Source organism: Pleurodeles waltl, chromosome 5 (assembly GCF_031143425.1).
Source record: "Pleurodeles waltl isolate 20211129_DDA chromosome 5, aPleWal1.hap1.20221129, whole genome shotgun sequence".
NCBI classification, from domain to species: domain Eukaryota; kingdom Metazoa; phylum Chordata; class Amphibia; order Caudata; family Salamandridae; genus Pleurodeles; species Pleurodeles waltl.
The window spans coordinates 551,517,862-551,543,417 of NC_090444.1; the positions used below are offsets into that span (position 1 = coordinate 551,517,862).

The 25,556-nt window shown below is 41.9% G+C and overlaps 1 protein-coding gene across 4 annotated transcripts in view; it reads left to right on the forward strand.

Moving 5' to 3' along the window:
* VRK2 (VRK serine/threonine kinase 2) overlaps positions 1 to 25,556 on the forward strand; it is a 414,359-nt gene that overhangs the window by 88,369 nt on the left and 300,434 nt on the right. For all 4 annotated transcript variants that reach the window (XM_069234371.1, XM_069234370.1, XM_069234368.1 and 1 more), the window contains exon 7: positions 1,832 to 1,924. In XM_069234371.1, the coding sequence (XP_069090472.1) occupies positions 1,832 to 1,924 (93 nt within the window). The remainder of the gene's footprint in view (positions 1 to 1,831; positions 1,925 to 25,556) is intronic.

The following is a 25,556-nucleotide window of genomic DNA, read 5'->3' on the forward strand; positions in this document are numbered from 1 at the left end:
AGTTAATTGCACTTTGCCGGTTACGTTCATAATTGCACTTTGGCAATAGGTATTATTACGTGTGAACTGTAGCAGCGCGATCGCGCAGTTTTTTCTTTTAATGCAAGAAAAATCCGGTTGGGAGTTTACAACTGTGAAGAGCTGTAACTCCAACAAATGCGAGACCCTAGTGCATTGCCAATGCTTGTTTCTTTCTTGCGCTCCTGCACTACTTGCATTGCTGCTTACTCGAAAAACTAATAAAACAACATTTTAAAAAAAATATACAGATTTCAAAATCCTAATGACACTGCACAATCGACTCTGCAGAGCTTTACCATTTCATTGGTTACTAGGATTATGCTGTATGGCGAACCACTTTAAGCATTACGTTTTTCTTAATTGTGTGACAGAATAAGCAACTAATGCAGCACATTCTCTAGGAGTATCAATTGTATTCATTTCAGCTAGAAGCACATTTTTTTGTGAAATCTGCAAATGTTCCAAATGATGTGGCATATGAAGTAAATCCATAATTATGTGGTAAAAACTGCAGCCACAGTTTTGCCATAATTTCTCTGTCCATTAGCATTGTCCATTGTGTTATCAACTATTTTTCATGAAAGGCAATCTAACTGGAACGACTGTCGATCATTAGCTCTAATTTGAAATAAAACACATTTTACAAGATGACCCCAAAATATGCAGGAAATAGGAAAATAAACCATTACGTAACGTGCAATATAGTCCTTCTTTTTCTTTTGGGGTATCGGTGATAGTTACGAACATCTTGGCCTTGGCTTTCTCGCAAAAGTTACTTAGAAACCCATCTTTTTTATTTTGTTTGATTCAACTTCTGTAAATGTATGTGCATATGCTCAAGAGCACAGTACCATAGAAACAGTGCATGGGAGATTCAGTACTGAGTTTTGAAATGGTGCTTTCATATAACGATGGTACAGATTATTTAGGTGGAAAATAGTATGAGAAAGCGGAGGGACAGAGATTATGTTTAAGGTAAACATAAAAAAGAGGTAACAGTGGTAGATGGGTGCCAGTTACCAAATAAGTCATCCATTGTCTGAGCCAGCAAAGAAAATCACTTCAGGTGTAGGACGAGGAGGAATGGAATGATCGGGAAGAGACGGACAATTTTACCTGGTCAGTATATTGGGTATGATCCAAGCCAATAATGTACTGTAGTACAATACGCAAAAATCTGAATCTTTGATGAAGAGAAGGAAAATTAAAAATTTGTTCGAGAGGACTATGAAAGAGTTCGGGTACGATAACCAAACTCAGAATTTGGATATCGGTGCTGTGAAAGGTGATGAAGACATTGTGCACAGGTTTTGGAGCAGCAGGCTGCTCGCCTTGGATATGTCAGATAAGTGCCTGAATAAAGATAATGCATGGTTAATGATGTATAGATTTTGATTTATTGGCGACAGAAAGATGAGAGAAACAGGACGAGAACGTTGGTAAGGAAGCAAGATGGCGTTCAGAGAAGAGACTTTCTGTAGTTCAGTCTTTGCCACCTCACAAGAAATACGGAGGACTAGCATAATTTTCACTTGCCAGTTGCAGTGTTGTCATTAGATGGAGGGAAACAGGAATGAGCTAACACAACCTCCCGTGTTTATCAAATAGATTTGTCCCGAGTTCCCCTGAATTCCTGGCTGCAGTAAGTGCTTTGTAAATGCAAAGACCCCTCTGTTGTTCCTGCATAATAGGACAGATTAAGGGCTCATTTTTCATCAAAGCAGCGCGATTGTGAGGAGTTTACGGTTCAATGTTTGCTCATGAAATTTGCTAGGCTGTAAACATCAACTTTCCCTTTATTATTTTGTAGCTGGAGGTCTTGGAATACATGCATGAAAATGAATATGTACATGCTGATATTAAAGCAGCAAATCTAATGCTGGGCTTCAGGAATCCAGATGAGGTAACAGTTTCAAATATTTCTCTTCTGCCAACCGCGCCATTTCTTTTTTTTAATACGGTGTTTATCGTTTTAATAGGAACATAAGTTACTTCGTTTTCATATTCATAAATACCATGGTAAGTCTGAACTGCAGGATGTGGCACTGATGTTTATTTTCGCAGAATGGGATCCAGCATTGTATGATTGATTAAACTCGTCTGATTGTGTGGACCACATGATAATTATCACATTGTGTTCGTGGTTAATTATTATTCTTGTTTATTATGCTGGCATAGAGAATTAAATCAAAATCGTACACTTCTCTACTTTAAAGGAAACTTTTCTTGACATGTATCCTATAATATAACTGTTCTAAAGTGTATCTGATAAATAAAATACTTTTTTTGTGTAAGTGTTGAAATTAGCTTATTTGAAAGTAACATGCTTCATGTTTGGCTATCACTTTGTCACGAGCTGCAGTGATATGAAAAAACATATTTGATAAATATGAATTAATGCCCTTGAATTCTGATTTCATGAAACAAAAGACCAACCAAAATAGATTGTAGATGCAAGAAAACAAGTAGTCAGTGGGAAACCTGTAAAATGGCCCTGCCCTGACATCTCGGGGTCTGGTGGTGGTTGCAAACCGTGCAACCGTAATTGTAAATGTATTTATGTAGGGCCAGATGTACCAAGAATGCCTTTTGCGATTCGGTAATAGCGATTTCTTAAAAATCGCAAATGCTATTACCAAATCGCAAATTGCGATACCGGCCCCTTTCGCACCTATGGGCCTGCAGGCCCATATTTGCAAATTTTTTGCATTTCCAAAATTGCAAATTCCTAACTGGAATTCGCAATTTTTGGAAATGCAAAGTCCAGGGTGCTGGGGGCCTTAGGCCCCCTCTGCCTGCACCCCAGATTTTTTTTTACAACATGTAAGGTACACACATGCCAAAAGGGCATGTGTTCTTTGCATGTAAATTTTAAAAATCCATTTTTAAAATTTGCACATGGTTATGACCAAGTTCAACTTGGTGGTAAATAGCGATTCCTAAATTCCCAATTTGCATTTAGGAATTGCTTCTTACATGTGCTTTATAAATCGCAAATAAGGAATCCTTATTTGCGATTTTCTTATTTCGAGAGTCCCAATTTGCGACTCTCTAAATAGGGTCGCAATTTTAAGGAATCACTATTTTAGCGATTCCTTTAAATTGCTTTCAGAATGCCTTCGATACATTCTGAAATGGCTTTTTGCATTCGCAAACAGGCATTTGCACCATTTGCAAATGCAAAAAGCTTTGATACATCTGGCCCATAGTGCTTTCTACCCCTGACGAGGTGTTGAAGTGATTTTCGATGAGTAGCACACTATTCTGGAACCCAAAAATGATTAGTGGTGGACTAGTATTGGTGAAATATGAGTTGATTTGAGTGGGAGACATGCAAGTTTGTTAGTTGGATAGAGTGGGATAATGGAGGGATGGAAGAGGGGAGATCATAGTAGTAAAATGAGGTTTGGGATAAGTAAAAAGGAGAGAAGGGAAGAATCTGTAAAAAGGGTAGTAGTAGTAGTAAAATGTGATTTGGGATGAGTCAAAGGAGGGATTGTTACGACTCGGTCGTCCCATTTCCAGGGGGCGCTGTAAGGGGACTGTCAGAAGCCTGGGAATCACCTTGAACACCTACCTAGAGTCCCTTGCTGACTCCTGTTTGTTTCACTTTTCACCATGGTACACTAGTGTAGGACTACATTTGCTTCTTGGGACTGCAAATCCCATAATGCACAGCTTGGTAGTCAGGAAAACCCGGATTCTGTTTCCCATTGTTTTCAATGGGAGAAGTCCAGTTGCTCCTTTTCACTGGATCCTCTCCTCCAGGACTTGCAAGTGTCCGAAACCACACACACCTGAAACCTCTCCTGTGCAGCCCAGCTTGGAACTGCTTATAAGCAGCCATTTCCTCAAGCTCCCCGTCGTGCATCGGACTTCAATTCCTTTGTGTTACAGACCCCTTGTCGGATGGTGTTCCAGTTTTGTTCCTGTTCCTGTTCCAGCTTGATCCTGTTTCCTGTTTCTCTGCCCTGCTCCTGATTGTTCCAGCCAGAGTCTTCTCCCTACTTCTTAGCCTTGTACCTGTTTGTTTCTTCCAGAGCCTGCTCCCTGTTTCTCTGCCCTGCTCCTGCCTTGTTTCAGCCTGAACCTTCTCTCTGTTTCCCAGTCCTGTTTACTGCTCATTTCCAACTCCCTGTATTCCAGTCCTGTCCTTGCCTGTTCCAGCCAGAGCCTGTTCTCAGTTTCCCTGTCCTGTCTCTGTCTGTCCCAGACAGAAGTTTGCGCCCTGTTTTCAAGTCCTAGTCCCGCCTTTGCTTCAGCCTGAGCCTGTTCCTAGTTCTTGCCTCTGCCTCTTTGTTTGTTCCCTTCTGTTTCTGTTTCTTCTTGGTTCTTTGTGTCTGGTAAGTGTTCTATCAGTCTTCACCAGTGTATACGTGTCCTCCTGTGTACTGGGGTTGGCTCCTGGTTTCCAGGAGGCAATTCCAGCCCCCATCCTTGTCCAGTGTTATACGTTGTATTTTGTGCCTAACAGTGACAGTGTGCTATTGCTGTTTTCTCAGGAATCGCCACTGTGTTTCCAGCTGGACCCACAAGAGCGTGTCCTGTGTATGTAAGTACTATCCTTGTTTGTGCTCTAGGGTCCAGAGACAGAATCACTTCTGCCGCCTCCTTTCTATGGGGCTGGCAGGGTGACTATCTGTAAGAGCAAACTGCACAGAGGCATTGACATTCCCTGTCACTGTGGGAGGTTCTGCGCCTTACTCTGTGTACAACCCCAACGTGTTTGTCCACTGGTAATCCGTTTCCTGTTTGTTCACATAAGGGTTGCTCTGCTTTTACTTTCCTGTTTCCTGTGCCTATCCATAGCTGTCCTTTCCGTGTATGCCTTTAGCTGCTCCTCTGCCCCAGTGTACTACCTCTTTAGGATATTCGGTGACCTCAAGGGGTGTCCCAACCAAAGTCCTGATCAGACCTGTCCGAAACCGTGACAGAATGCACGAACCAAACATTTCAAGCTCCCCTGGCAGTAAAGGCACACACAAACCTAAAGGGCTTTCCTATCATGTTAAGACACCCCTTTCTAAGCCTATTCATTCTCTGAAATCCTCTAAAAAAGACTTTAGTTTAAAGGATAGACTTGTTAAAGAAAACCATAACTTGCAAGTTCAGTACTATACTGAGTGGCTCGCTAATCTTTCAATGATAGACTATTATGTTATTTGTGGCTATGACCCCCAGTCCCTGTCTGTAGAAGAATTACAAGGACGTAATGAGTTTTTGCAATATCTATTCGCTGAAGCCAGTAAGAATGTTCGTAACCGTGGAAGTGCTTTTGCTACCTCTGCACAAGACATTTACTCTCAAGAAAAGATGGTTAAATCCTCACCTCATGCTAGTGCATCCCAAATTCACTTCCAGGACTCTGTCAAAACAAAGAACCCTGACACTGTTCAAGAAGCCACACTAGGGATTCCCTTGTTTTCTGTTGAGTGCTTTAACCCATCTAGGCCAGTTTCTCAGAATTCAAAGTGCAGTGCTGACTCTTATAAAGACCTTTCAGTCCCTCAGAGCTTTCAAGTCAGCAGGCTAGACCCTGTATCTAAGGGATCAGTAAAAACTGTGGGATTCCTTAGTTCAACTCAAATGGCTGGTGCTCCTCCCAAATTGGATGACAGTACATCAGTCTCAATTCCTAAGTGTTGTGCTGACTCGTGTAAAGATCTACCAGTCCCTCAGTGCTTTCAAGTGAGCAGGATAGAACCTGTATCAAAGGGATCAGTAAAGACTGTGGGATTCCTTAGTTCAATTCAAAAAGCTTGTGCTCTTCCCAAACTGGATGATAATATACCAGTCTCAATCCCTAAAAGCTCTGCTAAACCCTTTTCTATTCTGAGTGGGTTTGATAACAATATGGACATACACACACTAAAAGAGCAGTTTTGGCAGATTAAAAGGCAGATATCAGACTTCTATGATGAATATGTTGTAACATACACAAGAAATCTTGCACATGGGCTCTTTTCATCAATGCATATTTCACTGTTGGCAGAACCAGACATTCTGTTTATCTGTAAGGTAGAAGAAGTAACAGAGCAGCTGATGGAAACTACTGCAAGGCAATTTGAAAACCTGAAAAAAGAAAATGATCACCAGCTTTCGCTTAAAGCACAGTATGCTACCTCATGTGCCTCTCCAAAGACTGCTATAAAGCAGATTTTCCCTGCTATGAATGAATGTCAAGAGACTGCTCCAGTTATAAATATATCAGCCTCTTCTTCAGACTCTCTCTCAGCTTGTAGTTTTCCAGAGAATATCCCTGTGCAGTTGACTGAATCTCTGACATCTCTGAGAGATTTGACACCTCTTGATTCAAAGGATAGATCAGAGTCTTCAGAAGGAAGTGTCTCAGCCCCTCTATCAGAACAAATAAAGCCAAAGGAAGAAGGGAGTTCTGATGCAGACTCCAATAGCTGCACCTTAAGAAACCAAGATATGACTTTACTGGAGATTTATGGCAAGTTGTGCAACAGTGTTGAAGAATCTGAATCTAGTGATGACAGTGGTTCCTGCCTTGCCGTGAACAAACCTGCAGATAGTGCTGTTCAAATGGCGCACACACCAGAATTTTCAGATTGTGGGGATACGCCTGCTCTTTCAAACAATATCATAGAATTTTCAGATAATGAAGAGACAGTTCCTGTTTCAAGTGAATTCTTGGATTTTTTTGACTGTGAAGAAATACCCGCAGTTACTAAGATTGTAATGGACTTCTCAGAAAGTTTAAAAATCTCTTCTGTGTCAAAGCAAACCGTGGAGATTTCAGAAAAGGAAGAAAGCCAGCAATCTGAAACTAAACAGCCTGTCATAAGAAATGAGCGCCTTCTCCTAGAACTGGACACAGTTGCAGCCTCAACCACTGATCCTGACCTGCTGATCCCTGCCAATGTGTATCCTGTTTTCAGCTCCACAATTAGTGAAGAACAGATCTCTGAGTTACCGGTATCTGATCTTGATGTAAAATCAGCCACACCAACGTCACCTGCTGTGTCCCTGAAATTAAAGACTCCTGAAACCCAGCAATCTGAAACCGAAGCTCAAGTACTGAAAGATATAATATGTCCCACTAAAACTAAAGACTTGAATTTGAATCTTGTATTCGAAGATCTGATGATAAGTACTGTTCTTAGTGTTTTATTGCAAGAAACCATCATCAATTCAAAGGCTAAAGCTGAAGCTTTAGATAACAATGTAGAGGCGATTTCTGAAGAGACTCCAGTTCTATTTCAATTCAAAGAACAACCTTTCAGTGTTAACAGAGCTGAAGATCAACTACCTGTAGTAGAAACGCTTTGCAAAGAAACCCTTTCTGATACCATGAATACACCACAGAGCACTTGCAATGATGAAATCTCAGTCTTGTCTGAAGATCACCCTAAAGAATTAGCTTGTGGAACTTCTACATTTTCAGATGTTAATCCAGTTTCTAAAGACTTAAAAACTCTTGTTGATCCTGAATTTGATACTCCGAAGTCATCCAAGATGAAAGACAATTCTGACTTTTTCATGTTTACCTTGAGAACACCAGTTACCCATGTCTCCCAAGTCTCTATGCTTTGCAAGCCTCAGACGACAACCATTGCAAATACTGCTGCAGAAACAGACATATCCTGCTTGTCAGAAGGAGTTATAGACCTTACAGTTACTAATACGCCAATTATCTCCTCTAAAGAAGACAGTACTGAACAGGAAACTAATATCCTAAAGAATACTGCCCATAATGCCATTCCAGATCTCCTTGCTCCTGAATCCACTTCACCAGAAACCAACTCCATGCACTCCTCCCGTATCGATCGAACAATAAAGAGGAAAGACATCAGAGCCCATATCGGTATTAGTACATGCTTTGCTCATTGGATGATTCACCTATGGCAGGACTGTAAACTTATCAACCAAGGTTGGTGTTGGATTTTCTTGCTGTGGCTTTTCCTCTTCAACTTTTTTCAGCCAAAGGATCGCCTTCTCTTCTTGAGCAGACTGGTGGGAGGGGGTATACTGTTACGACTCGGTCGTCCCATTTCCAGGGGGCGCTGTAAGGGGACTGTCAGAAGCCTGGGAATCACCTTGAACACCTACCTAGAGTCCCTTGCTGACTCCTGTTTGTTTCACTTTTCACCATGGTACACTAGTGTAGGACTACATTTGCTTCTTGGGACTGCAAATCCCATAATGCACAGCTTGGTAGTCAGGAAAACCCGGATTCTGTTTCCCATTGTTTTCAATGGGAGAAGTCCAGTTGCTCCTTTTCACTGGATCCTCTCCTCCAGGACTTGCAAGTGTCCGAAACCACACACACCTGAAACCTCTCCTGTGCAGCCCAGCTTGGAACTGCTTATAAGCAGCCATTTCCTCAAGCTCCCCGTCGTGCATCGGACTTCAATTCCTTTGTGTTACAGACCCCTTGTCGGATGGTGTTCCAGTTTTGTTCCTGTTCCTGTTCCTGTTCCAGCTTGATCCTGTTTCCTGTTTCTCTGCCCTGCTCCTGATTGTTCCAGCCAGAGTCTTCTCCCTACTTCTTAGCCTTGTACCTGTTTGTTTCTTCCAGAGCCTGCTCCCTGTTTCTCTGCCCTGCTCCTGCCTTGTTTCAGCCTGAACCTTCTCTCTGTTTCCCAGTCCTGTTTACTGCTCATTTCCAACTCCCTGTATTCCAGTCCTGTCCTTGCCTGTTCCAGCCAGAGCCTGTTCTCAGTTTCCCTGTCCTGTCTCTGTCTGTCCCAGACAGAAGTTTGCGCCCTGTTTTCAAGTCCTAGTCCCGCCTTTGCTTCAGCCTGAGCCTGTTCCTAGTTCTTGCCTCTGCCTCTTTGTTTGTTCCCTTCTGTTTCTGTTTCTTCTTGGTTCTTTGTGTCTGGTAAGTGTTCTATCAGTCTTCACCAGTGTATACGTGTCCTCCTGTGTACTGGGGTTGGCTCCTGGTTTCCAGGAGGCAATTCCAGCCCCCATCCTTGTCCAGTGTTATACGTTGTATTTTGTGCCTAACAGTGACAGTGTGCTATTGCTGTTTTCTCAGGAATCGCCACTGTGTTTCCAGCTGGACCCACAAGAGCGTGTCCTGTGTATGTAAGTACTATCCTTGTTTGTGCTCTAGGGTCCAGAGACAGAATCACTTCTGCCGCCTCCTTTCTATGGGGCTGGCAGGGTGACTATCTGTAAGAGCAAACTGCACAGAGGCATTGACATTCCCTGTCACTGTGGGAGGTTCTGCGCCTTACTCTGTGTACAACCCCAACGTGTTTGTCCACTGGTAATCCGTTTCCTGTTTGTTCACACAAGGGTTGCTCTGCTTTTACTTTCCTGTTTCCTGTGCCTATCCATAGCTGTCCTTTCCGTGTATGCCTTTAGCTGCTCCTCTGCCCCAGTGTACTACCTCTTTAGGATATTCGGTGACCTCAAGGGGTGTCCCAACCAAAGTCCTGATCAGACCTGTCCGAAACCGTGACAGGGATAAATGATGGAAGAATTTAGAGAAGGTTGTTTGGGAGATGATAGCAGTAAACTGACGTTTGGGGTGAGCTAGGAGGGATGGAGAAAAGTTGAGTCTAGAAATTGTTATTTTAGAGATCTTAGTGTTAGATTAAGGTTTGGGTTTCTCTTTTCTACAGTAGGACTAAAGTAATAAGGTACGTAGTGGTGGTCACCACTAGGTTGTTATAGTTAGGACCTCGTTTCTATAGAAAAAGCATTTTTTGACTTGCCTATATCTTTGGCACCGGTTGATAAATCTTCACAAACCTTTTCAAAAATATTTGTCGCTCACTTCAGCTGCTGTCTGGAAAGTTTCAGGGTGATACATCAAGCGGGGGATGAGAAAAATAGGGGTCCTAAAATGCATTTTCCCCATGCATTTTCCATAGGGATTTTGAACACGATTACAGCCTGAACCGCTGGGCGAAATTACACGAAATTTGGAAGAAAGGTAGCTCTTGATCCAGAAAGAACCCTTTTTATTATTTGGTGTAATGCCGTTAAGTAGTTTGGGGGATATTAAGGAAAAAAATGTGTATATATAGGGATGCGAAGGCTCTGTGAACCCTCACGATCTCATGCTGAGATCTGAATGGCTGCCAACAATTTAACCAGGAAGTGTTGGCAGCCATCTTGGTACTTGGCTTCAGCTATCTCACAGAAAAAAACTTGAAAAATGAAAACAGAGCAAGGTAGGGATACCCTGACCCCTCAGCTCTGGTGGGGGGTCACAGACGGACCGCAACAGGTTAAAAAAAACTTTTAAAAACATTTTCACTGTAAATCACGGCAGATCCACAAATCCAGCAAAAGTTTAAAAAACAAGAACTAAGCGTGGGCTCCTCCACTTCTTTTAATAGAGCCCCCGGGTGGGCCAGGTCCTGGGGGCATTTTTTTTTCATAAAAAGGAGGGGGACACACAGGGCCCTGTTCTAATGCTCTTTAAAGCCCCAGGGACCCCATCTCCCGAGGCTTTATTTAAATACTGCAGGGGCCGCACAGACCCCCCCTCCTCCCTCCATGGGCTCAAATGAGCCCCGGGGATCCCCACCTCCCCGGGGCTTTAATATATGGATGGGGCCACGCTGACCCCTCTCCAGTACTTAAATAAAGCCCCTGGAAGGTGGGGGACCTTGGGGCTTTAAAGAGCATTATTAGGGGGCCCTGCGCGCCCCCCTCCCAGGCCCTGGGGACCACCATCTCCCTGGGGCTTTAAACATGTTTTTTTTTTAAAGAAGGTGGGAGGCCATGCAGCCTCCCCTCCCAGGCTGTTCTCTGCCCTGGGGACCACCACCTCCCCAAGGTAGGCCCTTGAAATTGAAAATATGGCCCTGAAGACCGCCATCCCCCCACGGCTGGCTCTTGCTATGTCCTGTGGAGCTGTTTTCTCTGATTTGGCGGGAGCTTTGACAGCTCCTGCCAAGTCAGTGCAAACGCAAACTCTGCTTCCAGGAAGTGAGAGCTGTCTAACAGCTCTTGCTTGCTGGGAGCAGAGTTTGTGTCTATTCCCTGCCTGCAGACATTCAGGCAGGGAAACAGACCAAAGGATTTCTCTCACACACAAGGAGCTGCATGTTTAACAGCTCCCTGTGTGTGACGGCAATGTCGGCTCCCGCAGGAGGCAGGGAGCCAACTGGGACTGCAGGGCATTCAGGCTCCCGTTGTGATCCCCAGTATTGCTGACTGGGTGCCTTGGGGGGGATGGCCCCAGAGGATGGCATTCCCTGGGCTGAAATTGGCCCAGGAAGGGGGGCTGCGTGGCCCCCCTCCTCTATTCAATGAAGGTCAGGCCCTTGGACCCCCAGGGCCAATACCATCCCTGGAAGGGAGTCTGTGTGACCCCTCTCCTCTATTCATTGAAGGAGGGGAACCAGAGGCTGCGCTGGGAGCTCCCGTCATGCTCTGAGGCTAACGCTGCAGCGACGATGGAGGTATCGGGAGATCAGCATGCCAGAGGACATGGAATGGATTCCGCTCACGCCGGGAACACAGCAGAAACACCAGCGGTAAAATAATAGGAGAATTGCTGCCAGAGGAGCCCGTGATGCCCCTGCTGAGAACCCCCATGCTCCTTCTCAGAGCTGGAAGTTTATTGTTCGGGCCTATTTTCAACTTGGAGACTGAGACTGTGAACCACAATAATAAGGCCCAGCAGGCTAGGAGTAGCAGCACACAAATTGTTTCAGAGGATGCAGGGGTGAGTGAAAACAATTTAGATGACACTCAATAATTTTTTTGTTTACTACCCTGTACACGTTCAATTGCTTCATTGCCTTTCATGTCTTGTGCACCCTTTTTGATATAGCAAACGGAAGGGAGTATAGTGGAGGGGGCCAAGGCTTGGTAAAATCGTGCATACTTTTACTCTTCCCCTCCCCAGAAAGAGCAGCAGTAAGCCCTCTTTTATGGTTGATCAACTTGACATGTCACGGAAAGGGCCCATTTAGGTGCGGGTGGGGTTTGAGGCAATAAAGTGGGGGGCACTTAGTTAAAAAAAGAAGGGGGACCCTGCTATTTCTTGAGGAAATCAATACCCAACACTATGAAAAGGATTGCCTGGGAATTACAGCCTAAGACACATCCAGCAGGCAAGAACATGAAGGTGGGGCAAAATCCAAAGACTAAGGGGCATATTTATACTCCGTTTGCGCCAAATTTGCGTCGTTTTTTTAGACGCAAATTCGGCGCAAAATTAACGCCATATTTATACTTTGGCGTTAGACGCGTCTAGCGCCAAAGTAGGAGTAAAGAGCGTCATTTTTTTGCGTGAACGCCTTCCTTGCGTTAATGAGATGCAAGGTAGGCGTTCCCGTCCAAAAAAATGACTGCGACGCAAATGCGTCGGATTTATACTCCCGGGCAAAAATCACGCCCGGGAGTGGGCGGGTCAAAAAAACCCGCATTTGCGCCGCTTTTTAACGCCTGGGTCAGGGCAGGCGTTAAGGGACCTGTGGGCTCAAAATGAGCCCACAGCTGCCCTCCCATGCCCCCAGGGACCCCCCCTGCCACCCTTGCCCACCCCAGGAGGACACCCAAGGATGGAGGGACCCACCCCAGGGACATTCAGGTAAGTTCAGGTAAGTATAAATATTTTTATTTTTATATTTTTTTTGTGGCATAGGGGGGCCTGATTTGTGCCCCCCTACATGCCACAATGCCCATGCCCAGGGGACATAAGTCCCCTGGGCATGGCCATTGGGCAAGGGGGCATGACTCCTGTCTTCACTAAGACAGGAGTCATGTAAATGGCGTCTGGGCGTCGTTAAAAATGGCGCAAATCGAGTGGAGGTGATTTTTTAGCGTCAACCTGACTTACACCATTTTTAAGACGCCCTAACGCCATTTTTCCCTACGCCGGCGCTGCCTGGTGTACGTGGTTTTTTTCCACGCACACCAGGCAGCGCCGGTCTGCTTGCGCGGCTAACGCCATTCAATAAATACGGCGCCCGCATGGCGCTTCAGAATGGCGTTAGCCGGCGCAAACATTTTTGACGCTAAACTGCGTTAGCGCAGTTTAGCGTCAAAAAGTATAAATACGGGCCTCAACGTCCTATTTCATGGGAAAACAACTTTAGCCCAGATTCAGTCTCCCCAGTATTGCAATCTCTACTTTCTTCCTATACCTCTCAGGCTACCTATAAAGCAAATGGAGCAAATATCAAATCTGAGTGCAACAAACATATAAGTGGTAATCGGAGAAAGGGCCACTTGCAGAGCTTCTTTGACAGCCAGAGCAGGTCACAAGAACAAGGTGAGGCCAGCATCCAGCAAAATAGGTGTGGCCAGCTACAGACATATCCTATATTTACCACGTTCGGATCTTAAGAGTCCTAGGAACCACACAACCGGCACTCTCAGCTTAATGCTTAATCGCGGGGGCAGTCTAGACGCAACTCAGTACCTATTTGCCAATCTCCATCGCCCTATACTTTAGTGACTTCTCAACGACATTCAGACCCCTATATCTCTCCTGGGACAATTAACAACTCGCTCAAGCCAGACTCAATTCAGATGGAGGCCACATGGGGCATCAAGAAGTTGCCAGAATAGTGGAAAAATAGGAATTCTTCAGTCTGCACTGATTCTGGTTCTTGACATCCTGGACGGGCTTCCTACAATCCAATAGGGGGAGTTCAAGTGGGGAGGGCTCCTCAGCTACAGAGACTTTGCTTCTTCAGATCCTTAGTGAACTTAAAGCTTTAAAACTATTGCAGGAGGAAGCATATCATAGGACTGAAGCCCAGCTCTGTCTCATCAGCAATAATATGCAGCAATTGAATACTTGTGTTAAGGAAGTCGAACAGCGGGTATCAGACCTAGAGGACAGTGGATTCCACATGGAAGCATCAGTTGTCAGATATCAAGCTGAAATGACCGACTTGCAGATCCGGGTCGACGATGCTGAGAATCGCTTCTGCCACTCTAACATAAGGTTTCCAGGAATACCAGAAGGGAGAGAGACTGGTCAGGCGGTTCTTAAATTAATCTTAGACTTGATTAAACAGTATGTTTTAAAGGACCCAGCCGACAGTTAGACGGATCTTACCTTTACTTGTGCCCATAGAGTTCCAACAGTTTACCCCCCAGGTGCAAAATATCCACACACGATAGTGGTCAGCTTTGGAGATTATCGAATCAAAGAAATAATTCTCTCACTGGCCATTAAAGCAGGAGAAGGATATTGCTCGGGTATTCATGTTACATCACTCCAGAATTTATGAGATTGATTACACAGTTTCTCTTTCACAGTTAGACCGGTATTAAAAGCCAGTTACGCTACCCAAAATGCTGTTAAATGTTCAAAACGACATAGACAGAAGATTACGCCCTCTGAGATTAAGGGAGCTTTCCAGAAAATGCCAAGTGCAAAAGCTTGTTGCGGGGATGGATTCCCAATAGAATTCTACAAAACCTTTTGTGAAGAGCTAGTATCGTTTTCAACAAAATTATACAATGCAATACTCGAGGATGTTGAAACACCTTTGACATTTAAAGAATCAATGATAGTTTTTTTTTTTTTAAAGATAAAAATCCACTGAAACCAGATGCATACTGCTCAATTAGCCTGCTGAATGCAGACTGACGTCATCCAACACAAATTTTCTAATACAGGCAATTGAGTATTTTTCGGTCAATATAATCCCTGTGGTATTGATAATGCTAGAAGCAGAGAAAGCCTTTGATCTAGTAAACTGGAAAGCCTTGTTATATAGTTTGACCAAATTCATTTCCCCCCGCAATTTACGTTGATGGTAAGGCAGCTGTATCAGGGTGCCTATGCTAGAATTTTTATTAACTTGGAGGTCAGGGGCACAATTCAGATTAAACAAGGCACCAGGCAGGGGTGTCCTCTCTCCCCTATACTCTTTGCCTTTTTTATTGAACCTCTGTCCAATATAATACGCAGCTCAAACAAAATTATGTTGCCTTTAGCAGCTATGCCAAAAATTAAGTTCTTTGCTGACAACATCATTCTATATTTAAAACCAGAGATCAATAACGTGCTAAGAGTGCTGGATAGAATTAACGAGTTTACACAAAAAGGGGGCTACAAGATTAACTAAAGCAAAACAGAAGTTCTCCTATTCAACGCTGGAATAGAGAATCTTCCTCATGTCTTGCAACAGCAAGCTAATTCATCCGAACCCATCAGGTACTTGGGAATCTGTTACAAAGAGTTATGGGCATTTGTTTAACCTCAACTATGCTAGGATGCTTGCAAAAGTACAAATACTTTTGGACAGATGGATGGTTCTCCCATTGAGTCTGATAGGGAGAGTCTCCCTAATCAAGATGTCAGTGCTTCCGCTTTTTCTTGTTTTATTCAATAATGTACCAATAAGGATAAATAGCTCTTATTTTCATGAACTGGATTCCATGATACAAACTTTCATATGGAGGAAAAAAAGCCCCATGGGTCAGGCTATCAGTTATACATCTCAATAAAAACCAAGGAGGCCTGGCACTCCCTAATTTTCAATTTTATTATCAGGCCGTATTGCAGGACATGTTCTCACGATACTTGGATAACAGAGAAACCCAGGAAGTATTTTTGGTCAATAAGGTGATCACAGAATCAGCAAAAAGTCTCCCAGCATTCATTAAAACCACTAAACTTCCCCAAAAAACCCGATACAAATACGTTCACGATCTTAGTAAAAGAGCTGAGATTTTAAGTAAAGCACATCAAATACCATCAGGTTATATCTATCTACAATTACACAAGTGTAAATACTTCGGTCTACACCTTCCTGAAACTGTGATTACCCAATGGAATAGCAAAGGGTTTAAAGAGTTGGGGTATTTTTTCCTAAGATGTAGATACATCACTCGGGAGGAGGTCGAAATTAGGCTGGAAAATATGGCAACTAGACTCTCTTGGAGTTTTTTTCAGATCTCCCATTTTCTTGGGGCCAGTGTACTCAGGGCAAGTACCCAAGAACACCCGACATGGAGGGCTCTAATCAAAAGTAAATTATCCGGTACAGGGAACTGGTACAGATTGCTAGCTGATCAACCCGCCTCTTAAATAATTATAGACATCAGGGATGAAATCTTCAGAACAACACAATATGTGATAACAAGCAAAAACTGGAGAAGTATTTTGGAAGTGGGTACACATCGTTGAGGGCAGCTAACTATAACAAAATGTCTCTTCTCTCCAGATGGATGGCTTATTACACTCCTGAAACGGTACATACAAATAAAATGTTTCCATCAATTCCTGATCAATGCTTTCGCTGCCATCAGCAGGGGCAGGGGAACTGGTGCAATATTTTTGTAGTCTGTCCCAAATTAAAAAAAAATTGGTTGGAAATATAGAAGGTAATAAATCACAGATCAAACACTAGGAATGAGCTTTCACTGAGTCTGGTTCTGTTCGGAGTGTCCGAGAAAACACACCAGCTCGCTAAATATAAACAATATTTGATAGTAATAGTTTTCACAGTAGCGCGATCATTAATACTCCAGTTTTGGCAGACTCAAACAATTCCTTCAATGCAGAACTGGTGGAACAAAATGTTAAGAACCAAGAAATATGGTGAAGCATACTCAAAATGTGTTGGGAGTCTAAAAAGGTTTACAGCTATATGGCTGTATTTAGTAAAATAGTAGGCCAAGTAAAAGGGAAGTAGTGAGCCGTAGTAAGGGACTGTTTGTTAATAATGTGTTTATACCATTCAAAATTATTGTAACCTGGATGTGTTTATATATCAGGAAGTGATTAAGGGATGGTTTTTTGAATGATTGGCTGATTCTATAATCAAGGCGAATATAACAACTATCATGGACAAATATAATCAATTGATCAACATGAAGGAATTAGAGGAGGGCTTGCCATATATAGCCGATCCTCGAGGCTCTGCTGGTACTTGTTTTTTTAAGTTTCCCAGAGACTTAAAACACCTACATCGTGAGTATCATATTGCCACTAGTACGTGATTTTGAATGTCTTTTTTGGTAATGTGAATCAATTGAAGTTACACTGTAAGTTTTTTTTTTTTTTTTTTTTTTTTTTAGCGAAGCGCAAGAAAACCATTAAAAAACGCATGTTTTTAGTAATGTTATAATTTTAATAAATACTGCTGCAATAACAGAGGGTTATGTTGTGATAACTTGTTTATTATCAAGTATTAATTATTGCGATATTGATATTTTTAAGGTAGGTGTTTTGATTACATGACGCAGCAAAACTCATTTTATTGACTTCATAGGGTGAAGTCCTGAGTCGTTCAACGCCAAGATTCAAGCCAGCCATTTTGTGTATATATCCCAGTAGTAGGCACCAATCTCATTGAACTGAGTGGCATTATCACTATGCTATCACAAAGAGAGTTGATATTTCCTTCAATATCATTTCAACTTGCTGTGATTTATTTTCAGTTTTTTATTTAGTAAGTATGGTTCTCTTTACACAACAAAATTTGGCTAAAATCTTATTTTTATGTTGTGGCGTTTGCAGTACTTGTGCCTAATAGTTTTTAACACGATTGAAGGGAAGACCAAAACTAGAGGCGATCCATATTGGACAGGATCTGTTTTCCACGTACCTTCATTTTGATAATTAACAAAAAAAAGCTTTAGTCTTCTTCATTAAGACGCTTTACTTCATCTTGTGGAAGAAAAGAATATTGAGGAGCCAAGGTTGGTGGAAAGAATCAGGAGAATACACTGCCTAGAAAAACATTCTGAAGAACATCTGTGAAGTCGGATTGAGAAAGGTAGTATGAACAAAAGAGCAAAATATTTTAACTATTTTTCAAAATCCTAATTTGCAAGGCTGTAGTAAAAACAAGCATTTGCAATGGAATGGGTCTCGCGCTTGCTCGAGTTACAGCTATATCAGCATTGTAAACTCCTAACCAGACTTTTCTTTCCACTTAAACTGAACATGAAAAGTAATACAATTTCACATAAGGGAGCCGATTTAAAGCGCCTCGCCATGAGCGTGAATGTGACTAATCAGAACAAAAAGACCGGTCCGATTTCACCTTTGCATAGTAATAAAAAAATAAAAACCGAGCACGATTGCGCTGTGTAAAACCTTGAATTTGTGAAGGAGCACTAGGATAAATAGAATTAAACTGATAGTCATGAAAAGCGCTTGATTAGTGCCCAGCGAGATCGCGCTGCCTACGAAATAGAGAAAAAGTAGTCCAGAAACCATAAGGAAAACATGGAGCCTCGAATGTTTTCAAGTAGTTGGCTGGTGTGCTTGAGGAGTGCTAAACACCTGAAAAGGCATGACGTTTGCATGCCTTTCACTAACGAAATCAAGCGAATTTTAAAGGGCAAGCCCTTGAACCAACGAAAGTGATGGACGTGGTTAAAAGCCCACAGAGAGAATACAACAGAGACAGACCTCGCTCTGAACTTTGCAATAAAGGGATAAATTATACATGCAATTTCTAAAATCCTTGCACAAAGTGAATGTAAAAGTTTGCACAGAATTATTTAAAGCAAGATACGAGCTACAAAAAAGCAAAGTGAACAGTGGCTAAGATTCCAGTAGGGTTTTTTTTTCTTTTTGTACCACAACCCCAGACAGAAAAACTGCAACACAGAACAAGAGGTAGAGTGATAGCGGAGAAAGCTCTGGAGCAGATGGTGGAGACTTCTGAATGGGAAAGAGTCATTGTGTGTGAAGAAGGGGAAGTTGGAAAAAAACAAATGTGGGCAGTGGATGTGGAAAGGAGAGAGGGAGAAGAATTATGAGAGCAAAAAATAGGGTGTGTGCTCATGCCCCTCTCCCTTCTGCCCCAGAAAAAAAGTAAGAAAAAACAAAAACATACACCGCATAAGAAAAGAGTGGTAGTGTAGAAAGAAGGAAACATGTATAAAGGTATTTTTAAGAAACGGCTATCAGTGTGTTGCGAGGAAAGATGCAGAGGAAGTAGGAGAGGAGTATTGAATTGGGCAGTTACTCTGTTAAAGAAAAAAAACAGAGCAGGAAGAGTAGTAGGTGAGAGCCATGATAGAAGGGGCAGCCGCTGCTGCCGTCCCTTTCCCAGCCAACCCCCCTAAGTAGAACGTATTCCCAGTCCACTATCTGTCATAACAAGCAAGGAGATGTAGAAAAGGGGAGGAAAATGTGAAGGAGCAGCCGGGAACAAAGAAGAGGGACACGTATAGGTGTAATCCAAGAAAAAAAGAACTACTTAGTAAATACAAATTGAGAAGCAATTTTCAAGATTTTTGATTAGTCAGAAGGTGTTCGTGCTTTCAGAGACCCTATGAAAAATTGACAGACAATTTGCGCTGTTGGGGAATTTGACAGATTTTGAGAGCTTGAACCAACCCCTGCTCCCTGCTTATGGTATGAGGGGCGTGAAGTGCCTATCGTAGGCAACGAAGTGTTGTGTTCTAGAAAGTATATTTGAAAGTTGTGTGGCGAAGGAACATTCCTTTTAAAGTGACACTCACCGGATTAGTTGTAGTCCTTTGCTAAATGGAGGCGGATTGTCCCCTCTTCAGTTCTGTTTCCCATATGTTTTTTTAGCTAATTGTGATATTAGAAGTCGTTTAGGCCTGTATTAAAAGGCAGGCAATGAGTATTTGTCCTTTCTATTGGGGAAAGCATGACCTTAAACAAGCTTTATCAGTAAGCTATAAATGGTAATGCTGATGTTTATCGTTGTCTGTTTTTTTAGCGAATCGCATGCACTCAGCAATGCTGCTGTATACTTCTATTGCCAAGCTATATAACTCACATTTAATGGAGCATACCTTGCCTGGCTGGCTAGTTTTATGCCTTTTTTGTTTGCCTTTCTGTAACCCCACTCGAATAAAATGTTGGTGTTTTAGTAATTAAGGCTGACTAGATGCGGGTAGGCAGAATTTCTTTCGTAGAGATATTCAGTACTAATAGGCTGTGCCTTGTTCTTTTAATTGTGCATGTATTTACAAATGAAGATGCACATTAATTATGTATCTGACGCTGAACAAATACGACTAAAATACATCTAACCTTAAAATCACATGAAATTATAACAATTAGCCTCCTTTCTCTATAGACCAGAGGTATGATGTTTTGTGACTATAAATGCGATTAATCAGGAGGGTAGATGAGTACAAGATATGGTTCCATGACGCCCCAATTAGAAACTCTGAGAGCCTAAGTCCTAACCAGAAAATTTATTTTCGCGTATTTTCTGTAATGGGAAATCTTTTGCACTGCATCGCATTTCTTTCCAGTGACACTTTCCACTGGTGCCTGGACTCTGTTTAGAACAGTTTTAAAGCTCGTGTATAATAGAGAGAGAAATAATGGTGACACGAGGTGCTTGATACACATGCGTTCTTCTCTGTGACCTGGTGCGCTTGTTACCCTCTTCAGGTGTGATCTGCTTGCACAATGCGTTGTGGCCGTCAGGTTCAACATAAATATCATTCGTATGTATAGTAGGTACACATGTATGAGGTACAGTGATGTGATAGCATATGAAAGTTTTTCTCAGAACAGTGTTGGCTATAATGCTTCTATGGGTGTACGAACCTAGAGAAACTTTATGATTACTGAGAAGATTGCAGGACAGAAAAGCCACAATTTGTTTTCCTAAAGATCAAATGATTGCACTGGTAAAAGAGAGCCTTTGAAATAGATTTCTTACATTTAAAGGACAAAACAGTACATTCTATTGATGCAGATTGCTTTGAGCTGAGGTTCAAAGAGCAGAAGCAAAGATTTGGGAAATCAAGTGACAAATTAGCAGCCATGCTAAGCCATGTCGAGGACTTGAGGTTGAAATCGAAGATTCAATGACAGCATGTGCTAAGCATCAAAGAAAATGGGAAGCCTAGTCCCTGGCCTTTGAAAAGCAGCCTAGTTTTACCCCTTGGTAGCGGCCGGAAGCTGTAGAGTGGTAGCCCCAGACAGAGGATGTTCTGTAGTCTACCAGAGAATTAGTTAAATACGGCTGAGACCATGCAGACGTGTTGAATGAAGGTAGGACCTTGAACACATTATAGTGGAAAAACCAAAAGAAGATGATGGGCTTACCTTAGGCGAAAGCTACAAATTAGACCTAAATGTCTGGACCTAGAGGATATTACTGGCACAGATATCAGCCCCTCAAATTTTTGGACATGCAGCTTGATCCAGTGCAAGCCCATGAACTTCCCACTGGCCGCCTTGTGTTCCTGAAAGGGCACATTACAAGCTGAGGAGCATCAGTGTGTCATTCACATATTTATAGAGCGGAAAGTGATGGTCTGGGCAACATGGTAAGCAATACTAGTGTAAAGAAATAGGGACAGAAATGGCTCGTGAGGGACTGGCATGGCAGAATAAGAAATTATGACAGTGGCAGGGTCAGCCTAATGACCATGAATGATCAGATGGTTGTCAGAGGGTCCCCCATCATATCTATCCAGGTCTTCTGTGATGTAAGTCCATCTGCTACATTGGAGGCATTTTTGAAAAACAAATTCTGCCTGGGTCTGCCATGCTTTACGTGGAAGTTGTTGGAAGTAAAACATATTTTAAAAATGAATGAGCGGGAGTCCAGCACTACATAGGGCAGACCGGGGTTGCCTTGTTCAGGCACCCCTGTGAAAATGGGCTGCCAGGTTATGGGTTTCTTCCAGCAGAACCAAGTGAGGTTCCAGTGGCAGAAACCAATTGCTTACCTCCCTCAAAGTGAGGAAGGGAACCATGGTTTTGAGGTAGAAGCACTGTCAACTTATTGCAGCTCTTTTTCTGCTGAATGCTAAATCACTTCCTAAGTGAGTACCCTATCATGTAGACCAGTGTTTGAATATCAGATGAAAGTAAGTCCGATGAGCAATGTCCTTGACAATGCAGAAAGTTCACGATTTATTAGAAGAATTTGCTAGGTTTGACACGGAAGGGGCCAATTTAGTTCTTGGGGAACGGTCCTCATTCCACCAGGGCAACAGAGTAAATTATTCACCATCGTGGTGGGACCTCCCACCAGACTTCTAAATGACCGTTAAGCTGGCAATCATTTAAAAAGCAGTACCAGGAACCACCATCATGGCAGTTGCTGTCAATGCATTTTGCTATTTGGTGCAGGGCTCGGTCAGTGGAGCCAACCAAGCAGTTTCGTTTTTTAATTCTCAAAGTAAGTCCCGAACTGGGATTTTCATTTTGAAAATAAAACAGTGCTCCTCTCACCATAGGAGTCCTCTCCCATGGCAACCAGAGCATTTACCCTCATTCACTGCTCATTACTACCAGGGTTTTTCGTGGGAGAGATGGGCATTGTAAAGTGACCTTTAATTCTTCCCAGTGAAATCAGGTGGGTAGAATTACATGTCTACCCCAATGGCCCTTTCTCCACAGGGCTACCAGAGGGGTTTAATCATGGCAGAGGAGTGGCCTGCCCCATAATTAAACATATGGACCACCTACATCTAATTTGGACAGGTTCACCATTGTCTGGCCGGTAAGCATACTCAGTCACGACAGCGAATGCTTACTGCCAAGATATAAATCGGGCCCTGAATATTGTTTAGATCCACAAAGGATCTCTGTTTGTAGCTTGTGTTACTATTATCAGAGTACTGATACCACCAACTGCTGTTGTAGTACCTCAGTTTGAACTTACAAGCTTTAAGATTGGCAGCTGTGAAGTTGTTCAGGTGATGCCGTTGATACGTATCAGTCCTCTATGCTGCTGCTATTTCATAGCATACAATACTGTATTTCTGGACTGGGTTTCACCAGTGTTATTTTGACAAACTTTGCCCAGGAAGGAAGCCAAACCTTATGCTGTTCGCAGTGCGTTTGTAACCGTTTTATTTAAACATAGGTGAAGTGTAATTTGGGTTTTAGTATCCAACATGTTTTACTATGAACCCTCTAGCCCTCCTTCTTTCTTTATTTCTTTCTTTCCCTTTTTCATTTTTTTTCTATCTTTCCTTTCTTTATTTTTTTATTCTTTTTCCTTATTACTTTTGTTCCACAATTCCTTCTTTAGTTCTTTATTTACTTCTTTAGTTCTTCCTTCTTTCTTGCCTCTCCTTTTTTCTTTTGTTTTTCTTTCTTGCCTTCTTCCTTTATCTTTCCTTTCTTCTTTTCTTTATTTTGTCTTATTTCTTTTTTCTTTTTTGCCCTTACCTTTTCTTTTTCTTTCCTTTTTCTTCCTGTCATTCATTCATTCCATTCCACCTCTGATCTTTCCTTCTTTTTTGCTACGTTCTTATTTTCTTCCTCTTTTCCTTCCTTCTTTCTTCCCTTCTTTTTTTGTCTACATTCCTTTCTTTTATTCTTGTTATCTTTTGTCTCTTATTTCTTGTTTTCCTTTCTTAATTTCTTTCTTTATTTCCTTCCCTTTTTAAACCTTTATTTCTTGCCTTTAGTTTTTGCATTTTTTCCTTCTTATTGCTTTCCATTTTTCATTATGCTTAAATTTTTCTTTTTTTGCCTTCTTCCCTTTTGCTTTCCTTTCCTCTCTTCTTTTCTTTGTAACCTATTTTCCTTCTTTCCTTCTTTCTCCTCGTTTCTTGTTTGCCTTTTTTCTTTTTCTTTTCTTCCCTTTCTCTTTCCTCCATCCCTTCTTTCTTCTTTCTGTTATTTCTCTTATTTCCTTTCATTCATTTTTTCTTCCCTTCTTTTTTCTACATTCCTTCTTTCTTTCCTTCTTTCTCTTTTACCTACTTCCTTATTTCTTTCCTTCTTTCCTTTCTTTACTTTTTCCTTCCCTTTTGTGCACCTTTATATCTTCCCTCCTTTACTTTTGTCTTCTTTCCCTCTCTCTCCCCTTCTTTTGCTCATTCTTTTCTTCCTTTTTTCTTTTACTTTCTTTATTTGTTTTAGCTTCTTTCATTCTTTCCTCCATAAGAAAATAAAATTATTTGCTTTTTTCTTTCCTTCTTGTCTTTTTTCTCCTTTCCTTCTGCTTTTTCTTTCTTCTTTCCTTTGTGCCTTCTTTGTGCCCCTTTTCTTCCCTTCTTTCCTTTCTTTGTTTTTGCCCTCTTCTCTTCTATTTTGCCTTCATGCTGTATCTATTCTCCTTTTCTTGCCCTATTTCATTTTTTTCTTTCTTAACTTCTTTCTTTTTGCCTTTTCTCCTTTTTCCCTCCTTTAAACTTTTTTGCTTTCCTCCCCTTTTTGCCTTTCTTCCTTTTAGCTCTTCTCTTGTCCTTTTTTTGGTGTGCTTTTCTTCCTTTTTTTGTCCGCCTTTTTTGACAGCTTTGCTTCTTTTTTTTGTCTGCCTTCCCTAGTTTCTTCCCTTTTTTCTTGCCTTCTTTCTCAAAGACGAGGCTAGCAGCCAATATCAGACTAATAGCTTTTGTTAGGTCTGTGTTAGCCAAGACCTTTAGATTTTACTAAAAGTATGTATAACATAATTACTTTCAGGGGTTTCAGCTAGACTTTATTTATTAGTCTGAGATCTTTTATTCACATTTTTCTTCCACCCATTCCAGTATACTTCAAAGTGCTGTGTTAGCCCACTTCAGTCACTGACTGACTTCATTATAAGTTGCATCATGCTGTATTTGCACAAGGAGCACATCCACACACAAGTTTCTTCATTCAGTGCTGCATTTACCAGGGTAAAGTGTCCTTTTTTTTAGACCAGAAAAGCACTTTTGCCTTTAGCCATTGTTTTTTTCCCAAACAAAAAAGTTTTGCATAAACCATGACAAAATAAAACAAGGAATTTCCAGAAGGCCAGTGGCCAGCCAAAGCCAGATATATTGGCTTTACCAATGCTTGTTTAACTACGTTTCTTTCTGCAAGAATGACATCATCGGTTTAACCTGCATCCTTCAGAATTGGCCCCTTGTTTCTTAGTCAGCTCTCTCTTTACAGCAGGAGAACGTACATCTTGTAAGTTTTCCACAGCCTCCTAATGATTAGATTCTTCAGACCTTCAGCAAAGTTGGCTGAACTGAATTGAGGATCAATAGTGTATCAGTGGCTCCCAAAAGTATGGGTCATGGAACCACACTGCTATTAGAAGATGAAGTGAAACTGATTTCAGTTGAGGTATATGAGTTACTTGTTTGCAAGCAAACAATCTATAGAGGTATTTTAATGCCTTTCTTCTGCGTTTGAAGAGAATGAGGCATGGGATGCCAATGTGTGGAATTCTGGAATGAGAGGGATCTAAATTATTCTGCAGATTTTCAGAAGTCAGAAATGGCAATAATGCAGATTTAAAAGAGTGAGAAGGGGCACAGGATTTAACATTTAAAACACAATGAAGGAAACCAGTACCTGTGGTGTGCTTTGTTTTAAAAGTTGGATGCAAATATTTAGCAGGCTGCCCTGTGCTCTATAAAGTTTGATGATGGTCACAGAGGTTGAAGCTGTCGGTGCATAAATCTGTTTTCAGCTTTAACTCATGGGTTGTGCTTACATCTAGGACTAGGAGCGGTGTAGTCCTGATACAGAATTTGGTTCTCCCTGACGGGAACTGGCAGGTCTCTAGATAGGAGAACCCATATAACAGTGCTGAGACACTTGTATAAGAATGACAGGCAAAGATGGTTTATGTAAAGAATTAATAGTCAAATTACAGAAGAGGTGCCATGAGCAAGTATAGTAGTAAAGCATATAAGTCATAATTACAAAGAACGCAGTACAGTTCTGCATGAAATCT